At 32.4% G+C, this 27,904-nt stretch overlaps 2 protein-coding genes across 3 annotated transcripts in view; one reads left to right on the top strand and one right to left on the bottom strand.

Annotated features, from left to right (window-relative positions):
• Positions 1-17,583, top strand: part of LOC146538919 (MOXD1 homolog 1-like) — a 66,240-nt gene extending 48,657 nt beyond the window's left edge. For both annotated transcript variants that reach the window (XM_085185364.1, XM_085185365.1), the window contains 11 exons: positions 7,821-7,970; positions 8,578-8,736; positions 9,142-9,460; positions 10,687-10,788; positions 11,201-11,364; positions 12,758-12,874; positions 13,390-13,536; positions 13,839-13,993; positions 14,391-14,488; positions 14,611-14,777; positions 16,061-17,583. In XM_085185364.1, the coding sequence (XP_085041490.1) occupies positions 7,821-7,970; positions 8,578-8,736; positions 9,142-9,460; positions 10,687-10,788; positions 11,201-11,364; positions 12,758-12,874; positions 13,390-13,536; positions 13,839-13,993; positions 14,391-14,488; positions 14,611-14,777; positions 16,061-16,237 (1,755 nt within the window). In that variant the 3' untranslated portion in view covers positions 16,238-17,583. The remainder of the gene's footprint in view (positions 1-7,820; positions 7,971-8,577; positions 8,737-9,141; positions 9,461-10,686; positions 10,789-11,200; positions 11,365-12,757; positions 12,875-13,389; positions 13,537-13,838; positions 13,994-14,390; positions 14,489-14,610; positions 14,778-16,060) is intronic.
• An 82-nt stretch (positions 17,584-17,665) lies between these two features.
• On the bottom strand, positions 17,666-26,666 carry LOC146538918 (uncharacterized). The gene is made up of 3 exons (XM_085185368.1): positions 26,516-26,666; positions 18,751-18,886; positions 17,666-18,272 (listed from the first exon to the last, which is right to left on the bottom strand). The coding sequence occupies exons 2-3, from the start codon at positions 18,879-18,881 to the stop codon at positions 17,960-17,962; spliced, it is 444 nt and encodes a 147-aa protein (XP_085041494.1). The 5' UTR covers positions 18,882-18,886; positions 26,516-26,666; the 3' UTR covers positions 17,666-17,959.
• Positions 26,667-27,904: the final 1,238 nt, after the last annotated feature.

The raw sequence follows: 27,904 nt of genomic DNA, 5'->3' as shown, positions 1-27,904 counted from the left end.
AAAAAAAACTTAAAGCTTCATATTTCGACAGAGCTTTTAAACATGTTTGATAAAAACATTAAGTAGGTTTCTTAACGATACCGTAAAAATGGTTGAATATAAAATAGATTTTATCATCGGCATCTACAATAAAAATACAAATTAATTTGAATTTCATTAACATATTAGTTATATAATAATTTCGTACAGTAATTATCTTGTTATTCGGCTAAAGGTAACATGCGTATTTTACTTAGAATATTTTTTTAATAAAAACTTTAATAATAATAATTTATTCCATTTTCCAATAAATTTGGAATGATGGCTGAAATAATATTTTACTATTTTTGAGGCAGTAGTGGCGAAATGGAACAGCTTCTAATTGTTAACGTGATGTTTGGGGGTTTGATTCCCTTACGAGGATTAATTACTTTTCACGACTACCCATATGACTATTTTTTATTTCTTCGGTCAAAAATCGGCGCCGTATTCCGCTACTGGACATACAATACTTTGAGAGTCGGAAGGAAAATGAGGTTCGGAGTGTTCTAACACTACGTTCCCTCATCCTGTATTTTTTAACATTTCCCCTAAGTTTTATATTCTCGACTGTACCACAAATAGCTATCGCATCTTTAAACATCTTAAGTAAAATACAACTATACGGGCGGTATTGTTTAAAAAAATATTACGAAACAATGAATACCAATTATATTTTATAATTAATTATTAATTGATTTGATTAAATATGACAATGAAATAATGAGCTTGAAAACCACATATAATTAAGCTACTAATTGACATTAAAGAACAAAATGTATCTATTATTAAAAACACTATAATATAACCATATTTAAAGTATACCTTTACTGCTCTCAACTTGCGACTGTATATACGACGGGTGTGGATTCGATTCCCACTCGGAGGAATTAAATATTCAACGTTTAATTTCGTCGTTCTGGTAAGGAGGCAAAGCGCAGGTTTATGTTTTGCCTATCAACATGCAATGCCTCCAAAATTCCGTGGAAAGTGGGGAATGTCTTAAGAATAGGTCCCCAGGTTCTCTCTGTCTACCCTGCTCTATGTGCTCAAGGTTCCTTACACAAGGTTCCTTCTGCCTACCTTGCAAAGCCGGAAAAAGTGTATACCTAGCTGCTTTTTTATGATACTAATTAAAGAAATTTTTCAAATTTAAAACATGAGCTTGTTAAATATAGAAAATCTCCAAACCAATTTGATTATTTATAAAACTGTTATGTTGAAATGTATTAACATATTACGAAATCGGCGTTCGTTCCAATTTGTGAGACTTGAGTTTATCTTGTATATTGCTTATTTTGTTTATTAATCCAAATTCTATCATCGAGGCCAGTTGTGGCGTGCAGCGTGAAACTGTAAACGAATACAAATAGGTTGTGGTTTCGATTCCCAATCGGAAAAATGAAAAATTTAATATATAGATTTTCATTGTTCTGGTGATGAGGCGAAACGATTTCGGCGAAAAGTGGAGAACGGAATGTCTCAACACTAGGCCCTTTACCCTGTGTGCGGGATACAGCGTGACAGCGTGACGTCAAAAAAAGCTAAGCTATTCCCGGTAATCCCGTCAAAACATACCTATTCAACGCTATCATCTAGCATTTGACGTCGACATTTCACGCTTATTGTGTTCGATAGTTCACATGCGCGTACAAACATGCGATTCTCAAAACTTATTTCTTTTGTACGTTTGTGTATACGTAGAAGGAATTTTAATGCTTCCTGAACTTGGAATATATTGCACAATAGAAATTGCGTGATGTCGGTCTGTTTCATAGTCAATCATTTACCTGACGTGCTTTCAGATATCTCCTTGTATATTGTTATCTATGTCTTTTGTTGTATAATCTATAATAGTAAGGCTTTAATATCTGTTAGACGATTCGCAATTTCACACGCATCTATTTGGTTTTGAAATAGGCAAAATTTGTATTTTTTTATATGATAGTATGATAGGAGGGAAAATAGTGTTAAGACACTCCTTGCTTGCTCCAATTTTTGTCAAGTTTTAGTGACATTAAGGGTTGTTTCGTGGAACTTAACGCAGCAGCAGGCAATGCAGGTAAACATAGTGAAACTAAAATGGTGCACATTATTTAAAACTTATTTTAAAACTGGCCCAAAATGGCGATCTTAATTATAAATATTTATACTAATAAATAATTTACTTATAATATTTCTAATATTTCTTTATTGTAAAGAAATTTAATATTATTATAACAAAATATACGTATAAAACCAAACAAAGGTATTTTACTATGACTCCATTGTATACGACTAGGTATACCTACTTATAATTTTTTATTACTCACTATGTTAACCTGACACAGTTTTGTTAATACAAAGGTGAAGCTTCATTAAATCGTAACCCAAAATAATAATATTAAATTAATATAAAAAGAACGAAAATCAAAGAAAATTAAATTATTAAAATATCATACATTTTCCTTTAATTTTTTAACAATATGAAAACTCAGCCTCGCGTTACGTTCCGGAAAATCCAACCGGATCCAAACCATGTTACTCACAGGTCGCCGGTTAAGCCGAGAGCCAATTGTAAAAACATTCATATAAATGTTAAAAAGTTAACTTATGATATTGCTGATCGTTAAATATTTATAAATCTATTATCTTATAAGAGCCACTTTACTTAGAAAACGTATACAGGTATATAAATACTTAATAAATTTGCCTCTTAGACTATTTACATGTGAGTCACCTTAAGTTTGAAAAATTATATGGTATGATTCAATGAAATTCTTATTTTTTAAAGATTATCTTATAAAGATTTCGATTTCCAATATCACTTTTTTTAGCTTCACGCTGTATCCCGCTCATAGCCGGGTAGGCAGTGGGAACCCGGGAGCCTAGTGTCCCTCCATTCCCATTAAGACTCAGGAAATTTGATTCCCCACTCTCCGTCAAATGTATATTCTAAATTATTTTTCTCTATTCCTTCTTTCTGGATATTTAACAAAATATTATATTTTGATATTAATATAATTGATATTAATATAATTGATATTAAACTAATTATTAGATATCTAAAGCTACTAGAATATAATAGCTATCTAGTGCTCTCCAGTAATAGAAGGGACAAGTGTATCCAGGCGTTAATTTCTGGCATTTCGGGCAAATACGTTGTACGGTCCACCGCATGTAGAGACAGACTGATCGTGATTTTACGGAATCAGCTATGGTAATTGCGAATCCCGTGAGTGTTTGCCGTAAACACTGAAATGTTAGATGTAAATGTTGTTGTTAATGTGATTTATTTGCATACTTATTTCAAAACTATTATAATTGGCCTACCCATTATATTTTTAAAATTTAAAATTAATAATAAACAACTTGCGAATAGAAAAACATTAAAAAAGCCATTTCCTAATATGTTAACATAGTAATAAATAATAATCTTAATCAAATTTAAAGTATAAATGTAGGTATATTATATAACAATATGGTGCCCGGCGCCACTAAGAGGTAAGCGTGACTAATAACCGGATAGCCTAGTGCTAGTCTCATTAAGAATACATAATATTATATGCTTGACTGTACCTATAAAATTCTTGTTTTTGTTTTTAATATACATATGTGAAAAAAAAACTAAATAAGTTCTCTTCACGTTTATTTGCGTGTTTGAAATATGAAATTCTTTTTTTATACTGTTTGAATTGTTTTTTTCATAAAAATCAGCTTCACGCACACAGCGGGATAGGCAGAGGGAACCTAACTTAAGTTAATATACTCCGTTCCCCACTTTTCGAATGCCGAATATTTCGGCGGAACTCAACGCCGGACTTTTGCTTGGGTGCCAAAGCGAAGAAATGTAAATATTAATTCATTCCCACTCGAAAGTGGGGATCGAACCCACCACCGTCACGTTACAGTGAGACCCTTGTGCTCCTTGGCCTTTTTACATAAAAATAGGCCATAAAAATATTTATACATTCTATATTTATATATATTTGTCTGTATGTCAGCGATAATCGACGCTAACACATTATTGAATTTCAAATTAAATTGCAACTAATGGAATGTAACATGTGGTATAGCGTTATAGTTACCTCATACTAGGGTTGTCGATAAACATTGTTGGTATGTGGCTCATTAGTAAAACATATTTAAATGTTCATTTGAATTTTGAATTTTAATTTTAGATTAATATTGTTATAGGGAAATAGTGTTAAGCGTGTGAATGTAACGCCTGTTTTGACACTCGATGCTCTCTGCCTACCCTTTTTTATGCGGGATACAGCAGGAAGCTAAAAAAAATTAGCGAAATGGTGAATTACATATTATGGCTGGAAATTAAAATTTGATTTTTTTAATATCTTATATATCATAATTCATATATTCCTCATAAGTTACTCTGGTTAAAGAAAAAAACCCGCCTTTAAATTGGTTCCATAGTTTAAAATATTTAGATAAATATAAAGAAAGATATAAATGTTAAAGAAAAAAACACATATATTAAAATATATTTTCACATATTAGTTGAGTTTATTTCCAATAAATTTTCAAGTATCTAAACATTAGTATTCTAACAGCGAGACTGTGGTAGCGACTAAAATAGGTAAAAATACTACGGCTATTAAACATGTACGTTTTACCTTTAAACAACATCACACGTCCTCTAATAAAAAGACTTTACGACGGCACCTTATAGAATTAAAATGAGGTTAGAAGATGTTAAAAATTATTTTCAGTATAAAAACATATATTCTGAATTAGGTGTCAAAACGGTTGCTAAATTTGCTATGTGAGATACATAAATTTGCCTACTTCATAGTTTTCTTCTGTTTACTATCAGTTATTATTTTTATTATAAAGTAATATTTTTATTTGCTTCATGCTGTATCCCGCATATAGCAAGGTAGGCAGAGGCCGCCGAATGTTCGAGGCATTGCCTGTTGAGTGGTGGGACTCAACGCTGCGCTTTTAATTGATACCAGGTCGAACACATGAAAATATTAATAAATAATAATTCATTTTCTCAAATGAAAATCGAACCCAGAACGCTTGTGCCACGCGTCACGAAATCCTCGATTATGCAACTTCTAGAATTATCTATATATATATAAAATCGAAAGGTCACTCACTCATCACGAAATCTCAGAAACTACAAGTGCTAGCAATCTCAAATTTTGCATAGGAGTTACTTATAGGGCGTAGGTGCTTGCTAAGACGGGAATTTGCAATATTCGACTTCTAAGGGGTTGTTTTTGGGGTCGAAAGTTTGTATGAAACTCCGTTACTACAAATGCTAGGAGTCTCAAATTTTGCATAGATGTCACTATGACGTAGCCATGGAGACAGAAATTAATAATAACATAGTTCACGCGGGTGAAACCGCAAGCGGGCCGCTAGTTATTAATATTTGTCAGTTATGTAATTTTTTATACTTACTTAAATGCGTATTTTTTTTAAATATCTCCCATCAAATAAAAAAATAGAAACAACATACCGAATATCGACAACCCTATACAATCGTCACAAACAGGCTTTTGCATGTACAGCGATTCCACGCAGAACTTGGTTCCCACGACTCAATAAAACCTCTTTATATTACATCCTGAGCTTAATTGTTGTGATTTCAACCCACCAGACCCGTTTTCGTGGTCTCGCACTTCCTATAGTAGTATAGGAGGACAAACAGGCGCTATCTTCTACAGTAGGCTGGTTCTTATTGATTCTTTTATTGTTTATGGTGTATTTAGGGAAGTTACTTCTTGTTTTTGTTTATATTGGTTTATATATATTGTGCGGCGTTTAGTTACTCAACATGCAAAGCCTCCAGAATTGGGCGGAAAGTGGAGAACGGAGTGTCTTAATACGAGATTCCCTCTGGCTACCCTGCTATGTGCGGGATACAACGTGAAGTTGATTTTAATTTTTAAAATATATTGTTATATTTAATTATGTCTATATATTATCTGTTGATATTACAAGAATATCATTTATGATAATAAGAATTTGGTAGAAAAATGGCAATATTGCTATTATTATTGTATTTAACAAAAATATATAATTATAAGTATATAGGCTATTACTTTCGTTGCCAACATTCCAAATCTAATTACCCACGCACATTCCACATACCTCCAATATGTCCTACAAAATGCACTTCTTCATATATATATTTTTTTATGACTTTATAAGAAAAATTAAATTCCCTGCATGATTGATGCTTCTTTTTTTGGACTATCGCAACAAATGTACAGTAAGGACACTGACATTTGGTAAATGACACCCCCCATTCCCAGGCCAGGTGGGGACAGCACGTGCTACACCACATCTGCCGTAGGAAAAAACCCAATAGGATAAAACTTATTATTATCTTTATTGCAAACCTCTAGCGCATCTGCCCTTCCATCAGCTGTTTCTATAGAAACATTGTTAATTAAACTCTACGTTACAGTGGTATAAGGTTCAATTTTAAATGGTTTTGTGTTGAATGCAAAATAATGCGATAGATTTAATAGGTAGCTAGATAAGCTACTCCTTTTGGAAAGTTGATCTTCGCCTTTTTGTTGGAGATGACGAATGCGATAATATTTCGTAATATTTTAAATGGATCTGTTTGTATTTATTTTAATTGTTTAAATACATAAATATAATTATTAAATTAAATATATAATTTGTGTCACAATTGGGGTACAAGCGTATGACTGTAAACTGGTTATGGGTTCGATTCCCACTCTATTCTATGTTTTCTCTACTAATATTTTCATTTCTGCGCTCGGGTGTTGACAGCGGCATTGAGCTCCACCACTCAACATGCAAAACCTGCAGAATTCGACGGAAAATAGGAATGTAGTGTCACAACACTCGACTCACTTGAAACCCTCCAACAAGCGGGATACAGCGTGAAGCTGAAATAATTTCAAAAATTGACAATGATATACTTGACGTAACAATTTCTCGTAATATTAGCTCTTAACACTTCAACGTGTTGCCAATAACCTTGTAAAAGATTATTTACCCTCGCAAAGTTGTATCTAAACTGTCTTTTAGAAAAAACTAATAATGAATGAAACGTGTGAAACAAATTTTAACGATTTCAGTTGTCGTTTCTTTATTTTTAAATTATCTTGTTTTTTTTTATACAAAAAATAAAGTTAACTTAATTAGGTGTCTTGAAAACGAATTAGACTAAATTTATAAATTTAAAATAGGTTTTGTAACTTGTTTCATCACATCCGCTTTTTAGTTATATTTGTAACCATGCTATAAAAACACTTTTATTTCCATTCCTTATCTTCAAGCATCTCTCGCTATTTTCGGAACAGGCGTCTGATAGACGACCAGACCGGGAAAATGTTTAGATTATAAAACTACTTGAGGTCGTTGTGGCACAGGGGCAAAAGCATGTTACTGTAACGGGATAGTTGTGAGTTCGGTTCTCATTTAGGGGAATGGATATTTTTTTTATTATTATTTTCATATCTTCCCTATGGTTCTGAAGCAAAAGCTCGGTGTTAAGTTCCGCCACTCAAAATAGAAACTCTCAAAAATTCATCGAAAAGAACGGAGCCACGCTACGCAACACCAAAGCCTACTATTTTTTTAAAACCCTACTATAAAAATCCCAAACAACCCTACTATATTTTGAAAAATTTTGTAAAATAGTACATTTTTCAATAAATTAAGAATTTTATTATAGACAATACCTACCAAATATTTGTATGTTATTTCAACATTTATTAAACTACGCCATTTCAATATCAAATTCAAATTCAAATTCAAATCCATTTGAATAATATTATAATAACTGAAACTAATCTCTTATCGATTTTCAGGATTGCCACGGCCTCACGTTCGATGACCGCGCTGTTGCAGACGAGGTGCAGAACTACGAACTGATATCTGGTTATCAAAACGAAACCCATACTACAGTGGAGTTTAGACGACAGTTGGACACTTGCGATCGACAGGATTTCGTTATTGGGGTGAGTATACGTTTCTATTATTGAAGCTGCCTTAATTGTAGAGGCAGCGGGTTCATTTCCAACTTGGGGGATTGATTATATTTTTTTATTGTAATTGCCTTTGTAAGACAAAATAAGGAGTTTAGCATCACCATTTGTCTAGAATTCGTGATATAATCTATATATATAAAATCGAAAGGTCACTCACTCATCACGAAATCTCAAAAACTACAAGTGCTAGGAATCTCAAATTTTGCATAGGAGTTACTTATAAGACGTAGGTGCTCGCTAAGACGGGAATTTGTAATATTCGACTTCTAAGGGGTTGTTTTTGGGGTTGAAGGTTTGTATGAAACTTCGTTACTACAATTGCTAGGAGTCTTAAATTTTGCATGGACTTCACTTATAGGACGTAGGTACTCATGGAGATGCAGCGGGCCGCTAGTATTATATATTTTTTAAATATTTCTTTAGTATTTTTTAACTCTAAAACCAAATTTAACTTCATATGGGTAACTAAGGCGCGGATTTATAAACCGGTCTTAAACTTGAGATTGGTCTTGAGAGCGGCTTATAAATACGGGCCTTAGATACTAATTTACTAATTTCTTTACCTATACTTCTCTAGGAGGACACAACACAAGTTATTTGGGCGCTAGGTCCAGACGGTTCAGATGGCCAGCTACCAAGACATATAAATAGTGGTTCCCGACCATTGCGGTTTTTGCAACCGCTATCCAAACCTGACTCTATACCACTGAATCATTGGGATGTAAAAATAAATAATGTAAGTGGTTTCATTTTCTATTTTGTATAGATATAAGGCTTTTTTGTAATACCTTATAATAATTATTTAAAAAGAAATTGTTGAATGTTAAAATAAAATGATAATAGTTTTACCTGTTTTAGATTTTAATATATTAATAGTAATTTGAACGTTTTCTTTTTGTTTTCATCACAAGTAATATATTTTCACCTGACTTACTAAATATAATTAATTAATAATTAAAAATAACACATTCAAAGAGATTAATTTAATTTATAAATACGCATTTAATTCTAAATTATCGTACAAAAGTTCACAATATTGATTTCTTTTTTCACCTAAGTACTTGCCAAACTCATTAGTATTCACCAATGAACTTTGGACAAAATCCAGCCACAACTTTTTAATTAAAAATATTTTTTGCAGTTAAAAATCCCGCATGTAATGGCCACATTGTTTTGGTGTAAAGTCTTCAAAGCTCCCGATCTACCCAGAAAGCATCATATAATAGGTTATGAACCACTAATAGACAGTAGACCGATAAAAGACGGAAAGCCTGTCCAAGAGAAGAATAGCCTGTCACCAGTACATCATATGGTTTTGTATGAGTGTGCAGAAGACCATGATAAAAGACAGTGGAACGAATGGGCGCAAAGCAGCAACGATGGTTTCTTCGGTCCAAATAGACCACCTGAGTTGGCTACTTGTGTCACGCCTATTGCTGCGTGGGCTATGGGTTCCAAAGGTAAGCTTTTAATTTAGCTCCACTTTGTGTTCCGCACGTGGTAGGAACCAACAGGGTAAGAAGAGGGAACGTAGGTTCCCTCTGAATGAATTTTACAAGAAAAACAGTTCAAGTTATTTTAATACAGTATAAAGTACGGAATTCTAGTATAAATATAGAAGCTTGAATAGTAATTTAATTATACTTAAACAAATAATAATGTTTGAACAGCTGTAGCTTTTGTTAGAAATGTTTGTAACTTGCAAAAAGTTTCATTTATTATGTAAATAGAAAATGTTACAAATTAAGTTATAGTTAAAATAAATGTTATCATACCTACATATTGAATTATTGTTAAGAGATACTTAAATTACTTAAATAATTGGATCGATTGTTGGTTGAAATGGCATATTATTAAGCAAGCATATTTGCGTTTCTCATTCTTCTTTTTAATTAAAATTAAAACTATACCTGACAAGTGTACAACTTCGATCTGTACGACAGTTAAACATATAACTTCCCTCTTTTCACGTCGAGGTTTAGAAGGACAAAGAATGAAAGTTATATAAGATTCTATTGCCAGGAAAACCAAGTTATAATAAATATATTACCAAGTTATAAACCAAGTTATAATATATATAATAAACAAATTATAATAAAAATATCCCTTTTTTTCCCCAAAGTACAGAAATAAACTGTTTGACGCAAAGTTTGTCTTAAGCTAATTTAAATTTAAACTTTTGTGTAAATGTACGCAAAAAAATATACAAAATAATTTACACGTAGCACATAAAGCTGGTTTCAGACTTTTAATAAAAAATCTATGTATAGATAGATATAAACTAAAATTTTAAATAGATTGAAATATATATTTTTAGCTTTACGCTCTATCCTGAACGCAAGAGGGAACCCGATTTGACTCCACGCTTGGGCCCCTGCACTCTAAAATATATAAATTGAACTAACGCTTTGTCAATTTACTTTTCATATTTCTAAAAACCTCTTAATATACAAAAACAAACTCTCTTGAAAATTTCTTTTACTTGTTATCTATTTTGAAATTTCATTCCCTTTTTCCCGCACATAGCAGGATCGGCAGAGGGAACCTGAGAACAAGTGTTAAGACACTCTGTTTCCATAAAGCGTATTAGTAAGAAATTTTAGAGTTTCCATAAGCCCTATATAGCATAATTATATTAAGATATTTATTACCTAACAAGAAATTCAATATTATTCCTCGTTTTCAGGTGAATTTCTGCCAGAAAACGTCGGCATACCACTAGGTGAGAAGGGTGGGGTGTCGTACTACATGCTCGAGGTTCATTACGACAACCAGGCGCTACACGAAGGTATCTTTGATGTTTTGCGCTTTATTGTTATTGTTGTTTGCGTATTTGCTGGCAATGAGTTACTTATAAGATGTAGTTAATTTGTAGATAATTGGAATTTGGAACGTCTTCGTGTTATAAAAATATAGTAGATAAAGATAAAATAGATAATTATGTTATATAATAAATATAAATCTCCTAAGCCAAAGGTTGTATAGAAGAAATCGTCGATTACCGATATAACCTTTTGCGCGTCAATTGTTTTTTTTTAATTTATTTTCTTATTGTGAATTTCGAATTGTGCACAATAAACTGTAAATAAATAATTAACAATAAATAATATAGAGAAAATTGATGATAAATTATATTAATTTTTCCGCTGAAACAAAATTGAACGACGACGAATGAGGTGTCTTTATCATTATTTTTACAGTTTTAGACAATTCCGGAATTCGAATCCACTATACACCATCACTGCGCGCCCACGACGCTGGCCTACTAGGCGCTGGTATCGGCGTGTCTGCGTTACACGTTATACCTCCGAAACAACGAGAATATAAGACTATTGGGCTGTGCAGCCCGGAATGTACTAATAATGTAAGTGTTACATTTTAGTGGTAGTAATATGTTTATAGGGCAGGCGTGGCATTGTGGGTTCGATTCCCATTCGAAAAATGAAATATTTAATATTTTTATTTCCTTTTTCTGGTATTGAGCCATTCAACACGCAATTCATCATAATTTATTAGACATTAAAATAAAAAATATTATATTAACATTTAATAGACATTTCAAAATTAAATCATATATCATAAAATAACGTTATTAAAGTGTTAAAATAATAGTTATATGTTACGAGGAGCTGAAGTAGCCATTTGTCTAATTAAACCGGTTCAGTAGCTTCCGAGATTATACTTACCTATATTGAACAATGGAAACAAAGAAGGATGACTGCTATTTATCTTTTAAATATCCTATCCCACTATCCTTTTGTACGGTCACTCAATGGATTTAATACGGGTTTTGTTGAATTTAATTTCAGTTGTTTTTTTTTATGTAATTTTGACATATTTTATATATATTGAGTTACAGTGTAAATATTGATTCGTTTGCTTATTCATTTTTGAGCATTTCCCGAATTATCGAATCGAAGAGGATAGGATAAGATTTTCCCGATTTTACTTATTTTAAAAAAGCTCTTAAACAGAACTAATTGCGCATATTTACTTTTATTTTAAAGATTGAATGCGAATAGGTATCTGGTTAAAGAAAGGAAACTAGGAAATTTTTGTATGACTAGTGGAGGAGTGTCTTAACACTAGGTTCCCTCTGCCCACCCTCCTGTGTGCGTGATACAGCGTGAAGCTGATTTAATTTGATTTAACTATCAAAACATTTCGTAATTGTCGTCAAAATACAAATTATAACTTCAACTTCAAAACGCTACATCAAATCTAACCTTAAACAAATATAAATCAACACACGCAGCTTACTCCCAAAATCACAATTTTCATATAAATAGCTAAATTATCTTCATATTTAGAAGTTCCCCCATAAATTGTGAACTAACGTTAAACGTCGTTACAAATGGATTTTACTTAACCGTCATGCATATTTATGTTACCAATTAGAGAGCTTGTGCATTAGCTTATACCGGCGCGAAATAGGGCTAAATTACAATATACAGTTAATTTGAATATAAGTGATTTATATTGAAAACTAAATATATTGAGGTAATGTGCGACGTTAAGTTACGCCAATCATTACGTAATGGATCCAGAATTCGGTGGAAACCAGGCAATAGAGATTTTGCTTCTATATCAGCGAAGAAACGAAAATATTAAATATTTCATTTCCTCGAGTGGGAATTAAATTTACAACCTGTTTCGCTTACAGTCTCACGAATATGCATATACGTAATATAAAATATTCTTATACTTTTATAATATCTTGATGTTATAAATAAAAATATCTTTTTCTTTTTTTCCAGACAATGCCAGATGAAGGTATTAACATAGTTTCAGTACTCCTGCACGCACACGGTACGGCTACGAAGATTTCGTTAAAACACATTCGAGGCAACTACGAACTTCCTAGAATATCTGAGGTAAATACTTTTTTTAATAGAATGCCATCTATTAAATATATGAGACAATTAGACAATCTTACACATTTTGTCAATAATTAATAGTTTTTCTCAAAAATCTTAAATGTACAGACTGTGATGAATTACATTTTTTTATTATATTTATAGATAATAATAGCAAGTGTAAATATTTTTTATTTAAAGTATTCCTATAATTTTTAGAGGAAATGCGATTTTTTATAAAACGCCATCTATAAAATTTAGCAGGCTTTATAATAAGCTGTTATTGTTGACATTTAATTGTACTATTTAGTTTAAACTAGATGGCGTTGTAAGCTATTAATGTAGTACAAATTCTCCCTAATAGATAGCGCTACAAACAAATTTTAATAGTTTAATATACTGTCAATAGTTTTTAAATTAAAATATTTAAAAAATAATGTATAAATAATATCATTAATAATGATAACTTTTTCTATTCAATAATACACATTTGAAAAAAAAATATCAATAAAAATAACATTTATTTTTTAAAGGAAAACAGTTACGATGCTCGTTACCAACAATCCCGCATAGTTCCCGGTGGAAGGAAGTTCTTTAAAGGCGATACTTTGATCACTGAATGCACTTACGATACGACTAAACGGGATAAGCCTATTGTAGGAGGATATTCTGCTACACAGGTTAGTTAACGAGGCAATTGTATTTTTTTTAGCTTCAAATAGGTAGGGGGAACCTAGGAACCTAATGTTAAGACACACCGTTACCATTAAGACATTTCTGTTCCCTACTTTCCGTCGAAATCTGAAGAGCTTGTTGAGTGCCTGAACTTAATGCCACGATTTACCTCGTTACTAGGGTCAAGAAATGAAAATCCTAAATATCACTTTTCTTCGAATGGTAATCGAATCCACAACCTATTGCGTTAACACACCACGACTGGACTCTGAAATGTAAAATTATAATAAAACATATTTTTTTACAGGAAATGTGTTTATCCTTCGTCCTATACTACCCTCGAACGGAGCTAGCTGGTTGTTATTCAATGACGCCGGTAGTGGAATTCTTCGAGACTTTCGGAGTTAAAGAGTTTTATGGCCTCAGTATGATACAAGTTGAAAATATATTTTTATTCTCTGGGTATGTATTGTTTTGTTTTAATATTTATTAGGTTTTTTTATATACATAGATTTGTATACTTTGTGGTGTCCCTTAACTTGATGTTTCAATAAGTTATTAAGTTGTTTTAAATTGAAAAAATATATAAAAAATTAGGCCCAAATTAGTTAATATTATGTGCGAAGACATTTTTTTATAGCTTCACGCTGTATCCCGCACACAGCAGGGTAATCAAAGGGAACCTATTATATTATTTATATTTAACATAAAGCTGTTATCTAGGCTGATTAAATATATAATAGAAAACCGACCTAAACCCAAATGCTTACAAATTGCAGATAATAACATATCACTTTATTTTTCTCTCTTCTCCGTAAAATTATAAACTAAGCATGTTTATTTTTATTTCACCTTACAGTATAGACGGGTTAAGTCCAGAATTAGAAGCCATCATAAAAGAGCATAGTGACCAAGAAACTGCAATGCAAGGAGATGACCAAGGAGTTGGATTAATGAGTGAGTGCATACATTTTTTTAATATATATTTTTATTTATTTTTTTTAATTTCCCGCTTAATCCATTTCGGGATAGTTAGACAGGAAAGAGAGCTATATATTCATTTGATTATTTTTTTTCAGAGGGTCTAGTAATAAAAGAGCCATCGGAATTCCGTAACAAAACCTTCATGGCGCATTTGAACGAAATGCCGTGGTACGAGCCTCTGTTCACGGATAAAATACAAAAAACACTGTACTCGAGTTGGCATATGACGTTTTGTAAGCGACGAGATGATAGCTGGGGAGCTGTGAGTATATAGAAATTAATATTTTTATAACCGATAGATATAGTACAGCCGACGAGTCGTGGCCACCTTGAAGTTTTCTGAACTTTTGCGAAGAAAATAATGAAAAGTAAAAAAAAAAACCTAAAATCATATCTTCGCAGAAATTTGCAACTAGGTTGAAAAAAAAGATTGTCATGAATCTCTCTTGCTTTCTAATACAAATCCACAATAATGTAAATTATACAGCAATATTAAATTTATATTAGTTTCTATGTAAATTATAAATTTATTCATAGTCATGCAACCAACACTTAAAAGTAATAGTCCCAATTAGCAATGGTCACATATTATACTAATATTGTTTAGAGTTTATTAGTACTTTAGTAGGAATTGCTTGAAATTATTTTAAACCCGATAAATATATGAGCCAGTATGGCGAAGTTGTTCACTAGATAATTATAGATTCAACGTTTACTCTGGGAAATTAATATATTTATTACTTTTTTATGACCAATGTCTTGGAAAACAAAACGCGGCGTTGAGTTTTGTGACTCTAAAATTAATTTTGAACTCATTCTTATTAATTCTTAAAACTATTTTTATCTATTGGCCTATGCCAAAAGTGGAGAGCAAAGTACCTTAACAGAAACATATCTCTGCTACTTATTCTTATAATCGACCACTAAAAATCTTTTTTTTATTGTCCTATATGCGAAATAAAGATGTCGCATATAGCAATATAGACATAGAATCCAAAAAAATGTCTCTGACATTACGCGTTAATTATAGCATAAATTAACTTTACTTTATTCTGTTACCAGAGAGAGGAAATGGAAATATCCCATTCTCATAAGAGACGGAATCGAACCCACAACCATCATGTTTACAGTAAAACACAACACTGCTATAAATTTTAGTTTTATTATTCCTACAATTAGCTTCAAATTAGTTCGAAACTAATAACTTAAGTAATGATATGTAATAATAATTCAAATACCCATACGTTTCACTTTCATAAGTCTATTAATGGATAGAATATGGAGTTAGTACAATTATAACGCGTCGTTTCGTACCTACTGAGTATTAATCGATAGCTTAATTAGACTTTGCGGTCATGTAAAGCTATAACATATAACGAATTAGGTATATGTTAGCCATATATATGAGAATCTGTCTACGTGCTTTAATCTAAGACTGCACTCTTTTCTTATAGATATAGTAATTTTATTTAGATTTATTTGAAAATCGTGAAAACTAAATGTCATGTAAAAAAAAGATTTATTATAATTATATTTATTTTTCAGCCAATTCAAATACACAATTACCCGAATTTCACCGAATTGATGAGCAACGAGGCTTCTGAGAAGACTTGTAACTACAAAAGTGTCATCTTACCTTCAATAAACAGCACTAGTTCAGGAAATATAAACAAAATTTCGGTCATTTTGGCATTTTGTCTCTTTACTATAATCGCACGGTAATGAATATTTAAAATGGAATCCAATTTATAAGAACTGTTGTTTTCTTTTTAGATTTTTTATTTTGTAAATCTATTAAATTTTTCGTGCGTTATGACAGCAATAATAATATTTTAAAATTATTATTCTGTTGAAATATTTATTATCTGTGGATATTACATTTTTTATCTGTGGGATATTTGAAAATTTGAAAGAGTGAAAATAAGAATTAGTAAGTAATAAAAAGACTTCTTAGTACATTGAGTACATACATGTATTGATATTTTTCTAATAAATATTTTGTGATTGTCGTACTTACCAGATTGCTCAGGGAGTGTGCTCACAATGAGTTTTTTCTTATACAGATTATGTTTTTTTCTTTTATAAAATATTTTCTTTTTTCTCTCAATTGATTAATATAAAAAAAAATCTAATAATCTCTCAAATGTCAATTCATTATTTTTCTATAAAAATTGCCGATTTATGTATTACTTTCATTCAAGTTACTTACAATAATGAAATAATTATGGATTATTTTACTTTGTAATTTTACTGTGAAGTAACGAGAAACAGATTAAACTAAATATAATAAGTTAAATAAAATACAACGTATATGAGTTAAAGGAATGCGCACTGCTATGATTAACGATGCCAAAAATACTACTGTATTTCTTATTATCATTTACAACATGAAATTTGTTAGAAAATATTAACATTAATATGTTTATTTCAATATTATGTATGATATTTGATTAGTTCCTTTTGGATAAAGAGGCAAAGAAAAATGTATAATTTCAAACATAAGAATAAATAATATTGAAGCAAATAATACAATCTTAACCAACCAATCAAAATCTGTAAATTAAATAAAACTTGTTATTACAATAATTTCTGTAACTTTTGAATAAATAATATCGGTCTATAACTAAACAAAATAAAATATCGCATATCGAATATCGATAGTATCGAAAAGCACCGAACATAATATTTGATATTTCTGTTTTCTTAAAAGATTCTATAGTTTTTGGTTCATTAAAAATGACATCTAACTACTATTAATATAATTATGATATGAACAATAAGTACTTTGTGATGTATTAAGATTTCAATAAGGCTGTGCTTTAGGCCTAATTTTTACAACCAAAATATTTTGATAGAACTTTTTATGGTTTTCTTAATTCAATGAAAATAATAATGGTTGTCGTAGAAGTAAGTTTTTTCGATCAAATTCAAGTCATTCTGTTAGCTTTTAGATGTAACAATGCATTTTGCTATTTTAATATATTATCTAAGGTAGCTGTAAGGATACGCTTAGTATTAATTAAGGTTTATTTATTTAAAAGTCAATATAATGTGTTTTATTACTTTGATATTTTTGTTTTATTTTATGCCTTACATTATAGTAATACTTATATAAGAGATTACATGAAAAGGAAATCAATGAAAAAAATGTTATGGAATAAACTTTAATTTCGTTTATAGTAAAAGTATAAAAGAAAGGATTGCATGTTTGTTTTTCTTTCTTATATTTATATACGAATACCAATTAACAGTCTTTTGCGTAGAGTTAAATTGTAAAAGATTACTGTACCAATAAGTGATACATTACATAAAAAATACGAAAAAATTAAATCCTATTAAATTTTGTAAAAAAAATAATGCTTCTCAAGTTATATTTCAATGAACAATTCGGATTCGCATTAATACTTAATTAAAAATTATAAAGATTAAAAAAAATCATAAAAATCAATATCTTGAATGAGAATTTCTATAATTTTCACGTAGAGCCTGTGCCTTATTAAAATTTTGTACATCATTATTAAATCTAGAGCTAATATCCGATTTGGGTGCATTTTGACTGGCATTAGGTAAACCTGGGTCATTGAAGACACTGGGTCGTTGATTATATGAGACAGGATTCTTCCTATTTTCTTCCAAAGCTTTCCAATTGATGTACCAGAAGGGCTGCTGGTCCACTGGCATTTTGCTTATACGCTCTACTAAAGCACGATCGCCGTTTGCTTCTAATGGTAATACTAAATTACTCTCTTCCCCGAATCTGTAAATAAAATGTTTTAATTTTTATTTAATTTTTATTTATCCTTCTAGTATATATCAATAATATCAATTATATAACTTGAAATGGATTGAAATTACCTGGTAGCATTGATTTTATATAACCTGTCAGAAAGGGTCTAATGAAAATTTTAATAAAAATGAAAAAAAAAACGATGCCAGTCGGGGCGCAGGTGGTTTTGATTCCCACTCGAGGACATGAATTGATATTTTCATTTCTTCGCTCTGATGTCGAGGCGTGGCGTTGAGTTCCGCCACTCAACACGCAATTCCTCTAGAATTGTAGAAAGTGGAACTCCGAAGTGTGTTAATTCGAACGGAGATCCGTAACACTAGGTTCCCAATTTCCCTCTGCTCTATACATGATACAGCGAGAAGCGTGAAAAATGGATACACAAGTATTATTTTTTGTATTGGCATAATTAAGCTTACCGTATTTAAATAAAGACTTATAAACTCACTTGTTTCCAAGAGCATTAGCAGGCTTCGCTACATCTGGGAAGCCTATAGGTTTAGATCCTGCGAATTGAGGCCTCTGACCCAATACCGACCAGAGAGACAATAGCAGTACCAGTGCTTGCGTAACGGCCATTTTTTCTGGAAATTAAATAATATATAATATATAATAATAATAATATATAATAATAATAATATATAATAATAATAATATATAATAATAATAATAAAAACAACATAAGTGATTGTTCTTTTTTTTTAATTAAAAACGAATAATATAAAATTTCTACATATTATTATTATTTAGAATGTTAAATTTTTATTCTAGAACTAAGACTAAGTTATGCCTAAAACATTTTTTCACCTTATATCTTTAAATATTTACTTTTTTTTTTTTTTTTATGGAAAAAGGACAAGGCAAACGAGCGTTCGGGTCATCTGATGATGATCACCGCCGCCCACGACCCCGTGCAGCACCAGAGGAGCTACAGGTGCGTTGCCGGCCTTTGAGGTGGAGATAGACGCGCTTTTTGAAGGTACCCATATCGTACCGACCTGGAAACACTGCCGCGGGTAGGCTATTCCACTGTTCGGTGGCGCGTGGAAGGAAATTCCTACGAAACCGCACAGTAGTGAAGTGCCACGCATCCAGATGGTGTGGATGATATTTAAGTTTGTGATGTGCTGTGCGGTTAGAAAATTCGGCGGCAGGTAACAGGTCAAACAGTTCTTCAGAACACTCACCATGATAAATGCGATAGAGAACGCACAGCGAGGAGACGTCTCTACGCAGAGCCAAAGTGTCAAGCCTTTCACAGCTTACTGGGTCCTTAATGATTCGAACAGCTCTACGTTGTATGCGATCAAATGGGTCAAGCTGATACTGGGGTGCACCAACCCAGAGATGAGAACAGTACTCCATGTGTGGCCGAACCTTGGCCCTATATAGGGCCAATCGGTGTTTTGGCGTGAAGTACCGTCTCGCTCTATTGATGACCCCCAGTTTCTTCGAGGCCAACTTGGCCTTACTTTCCAGATGATCGCGATACTGGCAGTCACTCGAAACATTAAGGCCCAATATGCTGATACTGGGCACGGCTGAAAGGGGAGTGTTCTGAAAGACTGGCGATACGATAAATGGGGTTTTTTTTGTGATTAAGGCACAAACCTGTGTCTTCAGGGGGTTAAATTTTAAACAGGGGGTTATTTTCACTCCATGAAGAGATATTCTCGAGGGATGCCTCAACAGAAGATACAAGTTTATTTCGGTACTGTTCAGCGTTTTCCCGAGAAAGACTTGCGCGGCCGGAGTAAACAGCGTCCACCGTGCTATCATCTGCATAGCAATGAATGCTAGGATCCTCCAGCATGTCATTGATATGCAGAAGAAACAGCGTGGGGGACAGCACGCAGCCTTGGGGAACGCCAGCGTTCACGGGCATATGGTTGGAGCAAACACCGTCGACAGCGACCTTGATGCTGCGCCCAGTGAGAAAGCTGGCGATCCACCTGCATAAATTCTCGGAAAGCCCATAGGATGGCAGTTTAGCAAGGAGCGCCCCATGCCACACTCGATCAAAGGCCTTCGCCATGTCCAAACTAACTGCCAGGCCCTCTCCCTTGCTTTCGATAACCGCAGCCCAACGGTGGGTAAGGTAAACCAGAAGATCACCGGAGCGACCATGGCGGAAGCCATATTGACGGTCAATAATCAATCGGTGATTCTCTAGATAAACCAAGAGCTGCCTATTGATGATGCTCTCCATGACTTTTGAGAGTAGGGAGGTAATGGCAATAGGCCTGTAGTTAGATGGATCGGAACCATCGCCTTTCTTCGGGATCGGGTGGATAAGAGCGCTCTTCCATGAATCTGGGACTACGCCGACTGAGTAAGAGTGCCGAAACAAACGCGTTAGCACCGGTGTCAGCTCAGGAGCACAAGAACGGAGCACTAAGGGAGAGATGCCATCTGGCCCGCTCGACTTATGGATGTCCAAAGAGGACAGAGCTCGCCTTACAGCTTTTTGGTTGAACTTAACCTCAGGCATTGAGCTCTGGCACCGCGGAATGGTCGGCGGCGTTGATCCTTGGTCATCCAAAGTCGAGTTCGAGGCAAAGAGAGCGCCCAGGAGATCGGCTTTCTCTTTCGCCGTATGGACCAAGATGTCATTCCCCGTGCGTAAAGGCGGAAGCGAAGGCTGGCTAAAGTTGCCGAGTGCTGCCTTCGAGAGCGCCCAAAACTGGTGAGTTCCGGACGGGTAGCTCTCAAGCTTCTCGCCGATTTTGGCGATATGCTCGGACCTTGCCTTGGCAATTTGCCACTTAAAGAACCTAGAGGCCCTGTTATACTCTCTTTTTACTTATATTAAAATAAAGATATATTTGGTTTTACATACATCCTAAAACTACTTTTATTGCTGCTGCTATAATGGGAGCCTACTAAGCTGAGAATATATAACATTATCTTTCTCATACACTCCTTGTTGCGTAACTCAACGCCGCACTGTAAACAACGTTTTTAAACTGAATTGTTCAAATTGCCTTTCGATATTTATTACATACATCGGCTATAAATATTTTATCAGTGAGGTCATAGGAGTTACCGATGAATAGGTAATAAGTTATTGCATAGTTCACCTATAGATAGATATACTCGTAGTGCATATGTTAATGTGTCCCAATTTAAAGTGCAATTTAGTACATTATAAGTTGGCAAACATAAATTTTGCGGGCATTTTTTACTCATTTTCAATGAAATGGACTACTAATATAAGTTTGTAATGTTTTTTTCTATGAAATATTTACTTATTGTTAGCAGTAGTATTCATTATGAGTTTATAGTAAAATAAATGATAATATAAGTACATTTGAATAAGTTGTATTAAATAAATATAAGTCGTTACGATATTGGTATGAGTGAAGATAAAAAATATAAATGGGATACATTTGTTCATATATTGTTAGAAATAATGACTATAGAGGATATTATATACCTATGGACGACTCTAATTACTGGCTGGCACTTTTTAAGGCTGGCGGCGACCGAAAGAAAAGGATCGCTAACGTTACTCTGCCCGATGAATTCTTTAGAATCGGATCCGAGATAAAAGAACAGAACAGAAAAGAACAGAATCGGATATTGTTATTAGACTGCTAGATAATTCCCTTTAGTTCTTTAATAATTCTTTGAAGTCTCGTTTTGATTCATTACCTCTTCTACTTCATTTAATATTTGCAACAGTTTCTTAGAATATTACCTATAATTTTAAAATAAATATTGTTAATAAGAATAATTTAGGGAACAATTAAATATTATTAATATGAAATATGTTATAAGTGATGGCAGCACTGAAATTTTCTTTATGAATGTGAGTTACATCCGTTTTGGAGGGATTTTGACTATACAAACACCATGAAAGCAAAATTGAGGGCAGTCTTCCTAACGTTGTATTATTGCCAGTAGGCTCTGAGCAAAACTTATTAAGTGTTAAGTGTTTAAGTGCCAGTGCTAAATAGAAAGTGTTAATAATAAAGTGAACGTTTTTAATAGATATACCCAGTGAGGAGTTTCTTTCACTTCAGAAGCGGGATGCAGGACGGAGAAACGTCCATTAGAGACTGAAGGTTAGTGTTATGTATAGTATATTTTCTTTCCTATTGAATTTTGTGGTTCACAAGTGACTATTCTTCTTATTATTATTATTTTTACTTTTGTGGTTACTTTTATTAAGTGATTGTTTCTTATTAGGGTATTTGTTATATTTATATTCTCATTTGAATCATTATAATACTACATTTGTAATTACTATAGGTTTTGCTTATACTTAAAATGGGGAAACGTAAGCGAAGTTGTAGGGTACCTACTAGTTTTACATACAGTAATTATAGACGATCGGCTAGGCGGCACAAAAGAAAATACCTTAATAAAAGCAGTACATCACCATTACCGTTACCTAAGTACTAGTAATAATCATCAAATCATATCCTGATGTGGCTTATTGTTTTCCTATACGAGTCATTAGATGATTATCCAGGACCTTGGTGTAACCTTAGCATATGAAGGTAATAAACCTATACTAAATATAATCATTCTTATACAGGGTCTCCACTTAAAGGTAATTTTAGAGACATTGAGTGTGGTCAGTGGTGGGAAGCCACGTTTTTTGCTTTTCCATATTGGGTAAACAATAATTTTAGATTTGGTTTCGACGATGATAAAAATAGTTATTATTAAGTTAACTATTTTCATTTTAAATATAATATGACAAAGAGAGACATGGAGTACCGCTACTTGATGAATTCGGGCCGAAAGTGAAGAACAGAGTGTTCCGACTCTACATACCTTCTGTAAGAAAATTATTGGGAGCTATTGTAAGAAAATATAGTGCTATCTAAAATTTTCATTCCTATTGTAAACAACGTAGGTACAACGAAAACTCTAACTGCAAAAAAAAAACTGCGTGCATTTTCCTCGCATTCACAATCGGGTGTTTTTCTGTCTTTTTTTAGGTTCATACTATATGTACTATATATACTTCATTCATATAAGGTAGGTAGCAAAAGCCTAGTGCTAAAACGACGAACACTTCGTTCCCAATTTTCTGCCGAATTTTCAAGACATTTTGACTTAACGCCGCACTTTTTCTCCGACGAAATGAATATATTAAAAAAAAAAACAAATTCCCTGAGTGAGATTCGATTCCATAAATAACCGAATGCCTCATAAATAATTTAATTATTTTTAAAATGAAAAGAACTTCATATATTTTTATTGTGTCACAATACATAGCTACATGGTCACTAAAATCGAATCGGAAACAATCTTCCGGCTCAACATTTACTATTGCTAAACACTAGACCACATGTCAAGGATATCAGGCAAGAAAACTATCTATTGCATTTGTACTAATATGTAAATAATATAAATATGTACGTAAATATTATATGTTATTTGTACGTAAAAAACAATAGTATATATTCTTTATTGCACTAAAAAAATTACATAAACAATATATAAAGACATTTCGTGTACAAAGGTGGACTTATCTCTATAAGAGATCTCTTCCAGTCAACCAGTGGAAGTGGATGAGTGAGTAGCGAGCACCACAACGTACAATTTAAGAAATTAAAAATTATATACTAGTAACAAAATACAGCTAAAATATATATATACATATATAAATACATATACACACATACTTGCATAGATATAATATATATATATATATATATATACAATATACATACACTATATAATATATATATTAGAGATGAAAATGCGGTAATAAAGTTAAAAAATTTTTCAAGATCTACTGGCTTAGGGAACCAAGAAAATATTTTTTTAATTTGGATTTAAAGGAGATTATGGATGGGCTTCTCTGGATGGCTTTAGGGAGTTGGTTCCACAAGGATGCAGCATGGACTGAGAAGGATTTTTGCAGGAATTTGGTGTTACTCTTCGGAATGTCAAGCATCGGTATGACACAAGACCTCCTAGAGCGTGTGGGAGTGGGAAGTACGGTAAAGCGGGAGCGTAGATAAGAAGGGAAATGTTGATAGTTAAGGATTTTAAACAGAAGTGAGAGGAGATATTTTTTTGAGCGAAGGGAACCTAAGAACCTAGTATTAAGATAAGATAGCATACAGGTATTTGTAATGTACGTATCTAAATGCACAAAATATAAGGAACCAACGAGATTTGTGACAATACTCTCTCATCATATAAAAAAAAAACAATTTTATATATAACTAGCGGCCCGCTCGCGGCTTCGCCTGCGTGAACTACGTTATTATTAATTACTGTCTCCACGTAGGTAACGTCCTATAAGTGACGTCCATGCAAAATTTGAGACTCCTAGCATTTGTAGTAACGAAGTTTCATACAAACTTTCGACCCCAAAAACAACCCCTTAGAAGTCGAATATTGCAGATTCCCGTCTTAGCGAGCACCTACGTCTTATAAATAACTCCTAAGCAAAATTTGACATTCCTCTTGTAGTTTCTGAAATTTCGTGATGAGTGAGTGACCTTTCGATTTTATATATATAGATTAGGCTAATATTTTTTATATCATATTAACATAATATTATGTTAGAACACACCCACGCTGTACCTAAATAAATTAAACTAACTTTGATTGTTTTTGGAAAGTGAGTTATAAGTTTCCAAGATTCAATGCTTATAAAGTTTATAAAAGCTTTTATAAAAGGAATCATAACTTAGAAATTACGTTAGATGCTTTGGTTCCCTTAGGGTACAATAAAATGGTTGATCATAAAACTTTATGTATACATTTGTTTTGACCTTTAAGGCTTTTCTTAAAATAATTACTTACATATGAATATGTTACTTACTTCCCATAAAAAGTAAACCTCTCGAGAGAATCTTATAAATACTTTACAATATAAAAAATCGATTATAAACAATTATTAAATGCGAAGATGTTTCTATAGCCGTTGTGACGCGTCAGCGAGTGACTTAAATAACCGCTCGCGGCTTCGCCCGCTTGAACTACACAATTATTTACTGTACTGAATAACTTTCGTCTTTTAATAACTTTTTCACTATAAAAACAATATCTATATATGGAAAAATTTATTTTTCACCGAATGAAATAAAATGTACACTAAATATTAAAGGAAGTTAGCCATAGCACGACAGTAAAAAAATAAAAAAAATATATAATTTTTGTGTACGTAGTAGACGTTTGTAAATTAAAAAAATTGATTTTCTCATATATCCTCCGTGTACAGACAGGAAACCTATTGTTTAAACACTCCATTACCAATTTTCTTCCGAATTCTGGTGGCATTGCGGAGTTCAACGCTACACTTCGCCTCGACACCAAACCAAAGCGAAAATATTTAAAATTTAATTTCCTCGACTGGGAATCGAACCCACAGCCTAACCCTTCTACAGTCACGCTGTGGTCCTGCGCCTCGACTGATCTATTATTTAATAGCATAATAATAATAAAGCACAATCAGGATACGAGTCAATAGGAAGTTTCATGTTATTTAGCAAAGTTTCCTGTTTACTATCACTTACGTTGTTTAACAAATAAAAACACCGTAATCGAATTCACCGTTAGTTCAATAAAACTGTTATATACCGTTAAAAATAATAAAAAGCTCGATCGAGACTTGAATTCCTTTTATATTTTTGCGATACTCTATAAAAAATAATTGTTAAAAGCTTCCTTTGAAAACTATTGTAATTACCTATATATATTATAATAAAAAACCGGTCAAGTGGGAGTCAGGATTGTATGAGCACGAGAAGTACAGCTTATAAAAGTTGACAAACTTAAGTTTCTTAGCGTTAGCATTCCGTTTGTATTAAATTAACTACATTTGTAACTTTGTAAGAGTTTTATCTGTAATATAAATAGAAATTTTCAGTTTAGATTACTTTATTTTTTTTATGGTGTTTGTAACTTTTCATAGGGTGCGTATATCTACGGGAAGTACTCTATAGGTTTGGATTACACGGAAAATTTCATACAAAATATAGCAAAAATAATGCTTAAAAGCTCTTACTTTGACTGACAAAAGGCTGTCTTGACAGACGCACAACCAGAAAACAAAGTGATCCTATAAGGATTCCGTTATTTCTTTTTGAGATATGATGCGCTTAAAACGAATAATCGAAATAAAATATGCATATATATATAGAAATTTAACGAATATTTTCATTTACTGATACCTACAGCTTTAACTAAATTTAATACAACTAAATTTTAAATACAATTTAACTTATAATTTAACTTACAATTTAACTTCCCAACACAACAGTCTCGCAACACGACACAAAAGCAACTGGTTTAACCGTAAAGCAAAAACACTTATAAAAACCTCAAGTCAGAGATTGCTATACTGGACGCTTATTTATGTTTAATAATCTTTATTGAGTACAAGCTACTTTTATACCTATGTTGATATTTTTGTATTATCTATATAATAATATGTCAGAGTACGGTCCGTGATTAATATATTTGTTTATAAACATATTAAATACAAGCGATCCGTTCGAGGCTTCGCCCGCTTGAGCTACATAATTGTTATTTTTTTTTTAGCTTCACGCTGTGTCCTACACAAAGCAATCTTTCTACAGTAACTTAACGCCGCGCTTAGCCAGAGCTAAGAAATGAAACATTAAATATTTCAATTCTTCGACAATAATAAAAATTGCAAATGAATTAGTTAAGCTGTTTCTGAGATTAGATTGAACAAACGCACAGACAAACCCAAAAAAAATATTGGTGGTTCTTTTAGGTTACAAAAGGTCCCTAATTAGATTTTTTCTTATATAATCTCTATGTACAGACATCGATTCGTTACGATTTTATTACAAGTATATAGTTATGTAGATGTGCTTTAAAATATTGTTGGAACCTCCCGATATTGTATTTTTCGAAGAAATAACTACAATTAATAATTATTAAGTTATATTTGTACCCATAACGAAATCATTATTAATAAACATTGATTGCAAAAATATTGTAATTTCAAATATTTGTTCTAATCGGAAATCGAACTGTTAGCTTCGAAGAAAGACTAATAAGCTTTTCATAGCAACAGGTATATTGTTCATGTGAATATATGTATCCGTTATTTATATATTTTTTTTCAAGTTCTACAATATAAAAAATATATTGAAAAAATTAGCCTTAAAAGTAGGGGGCTAAGGTAGATTTACAATAATATACAAATGTATATTACCTAGGTGCATACGAAAATACCTATATTTTTTATCTTTTTGCATATCTTCTGCATTTACTCATCCACTATATATATTTTTTTACGTTCTCGTTAATGAAAACAAACGATTTCGCTAACTAGTGTTGATAAATATATATTTTTTTCCACTTCACACTGTATCTCATATGAAATAGGATAGAGCGAGCCTAGTGTTCAAAACACTCCGCTCCCCACTTTCTGTCGAAATCTGGAGGCATTGCGTGTTGAGTGGCGGCACCAGGCAAAAGAAATGAAAATATACATTTTATTAAATATTTCATTTCTTCGAGTGGGTATCGAACCCATAACCAATCGCGTTAACATTCACACTTTATGGCCCTGTGCCACGACTGGCCTCTTCAATATTATCAACAATTTTTTTTTTAAGAGAATGAACCCATAACTAAAGTGACAGACAATT

The sequence above is a fragment of the Heliconius melpomene genome, chromosome 5 (assembly GCF_056956725.1).
Source record: "Heliconius melpomene rosina isolate 202511_hmr_F chromosome 5, ASM5695672v1, whole genome shotgun sequence".
Lineage (NCBI taxonomy): Eukaryota > Metazoa > Arthropoda > Insecta > Lepidoptera > Nymphalidae > Heliconius > Heliconius melpomene.
This window is presented reverse-complemented; position numbering and strand designations above follow the sequence as displayed.

What these genes read in the sequence shown, in the direction of transcription:
- LOC146538918 (XM_085185368.1), bottom strand. Translation starts at nt 18,881, where the DNA reads ATGGCCGTTACGCAAGCACTGGTACTGCTATTGTCTCTCTGGTCGGTA. An exon ending in GCTAATGCTCTTGGAAACAA is followed by an intron (nt 18,273 to 18,750) that starts GTGAGTTTATAA and finishes TTTTATTTACAG; the next exon opens with ATTCGGGGAAGAGAGTAATT.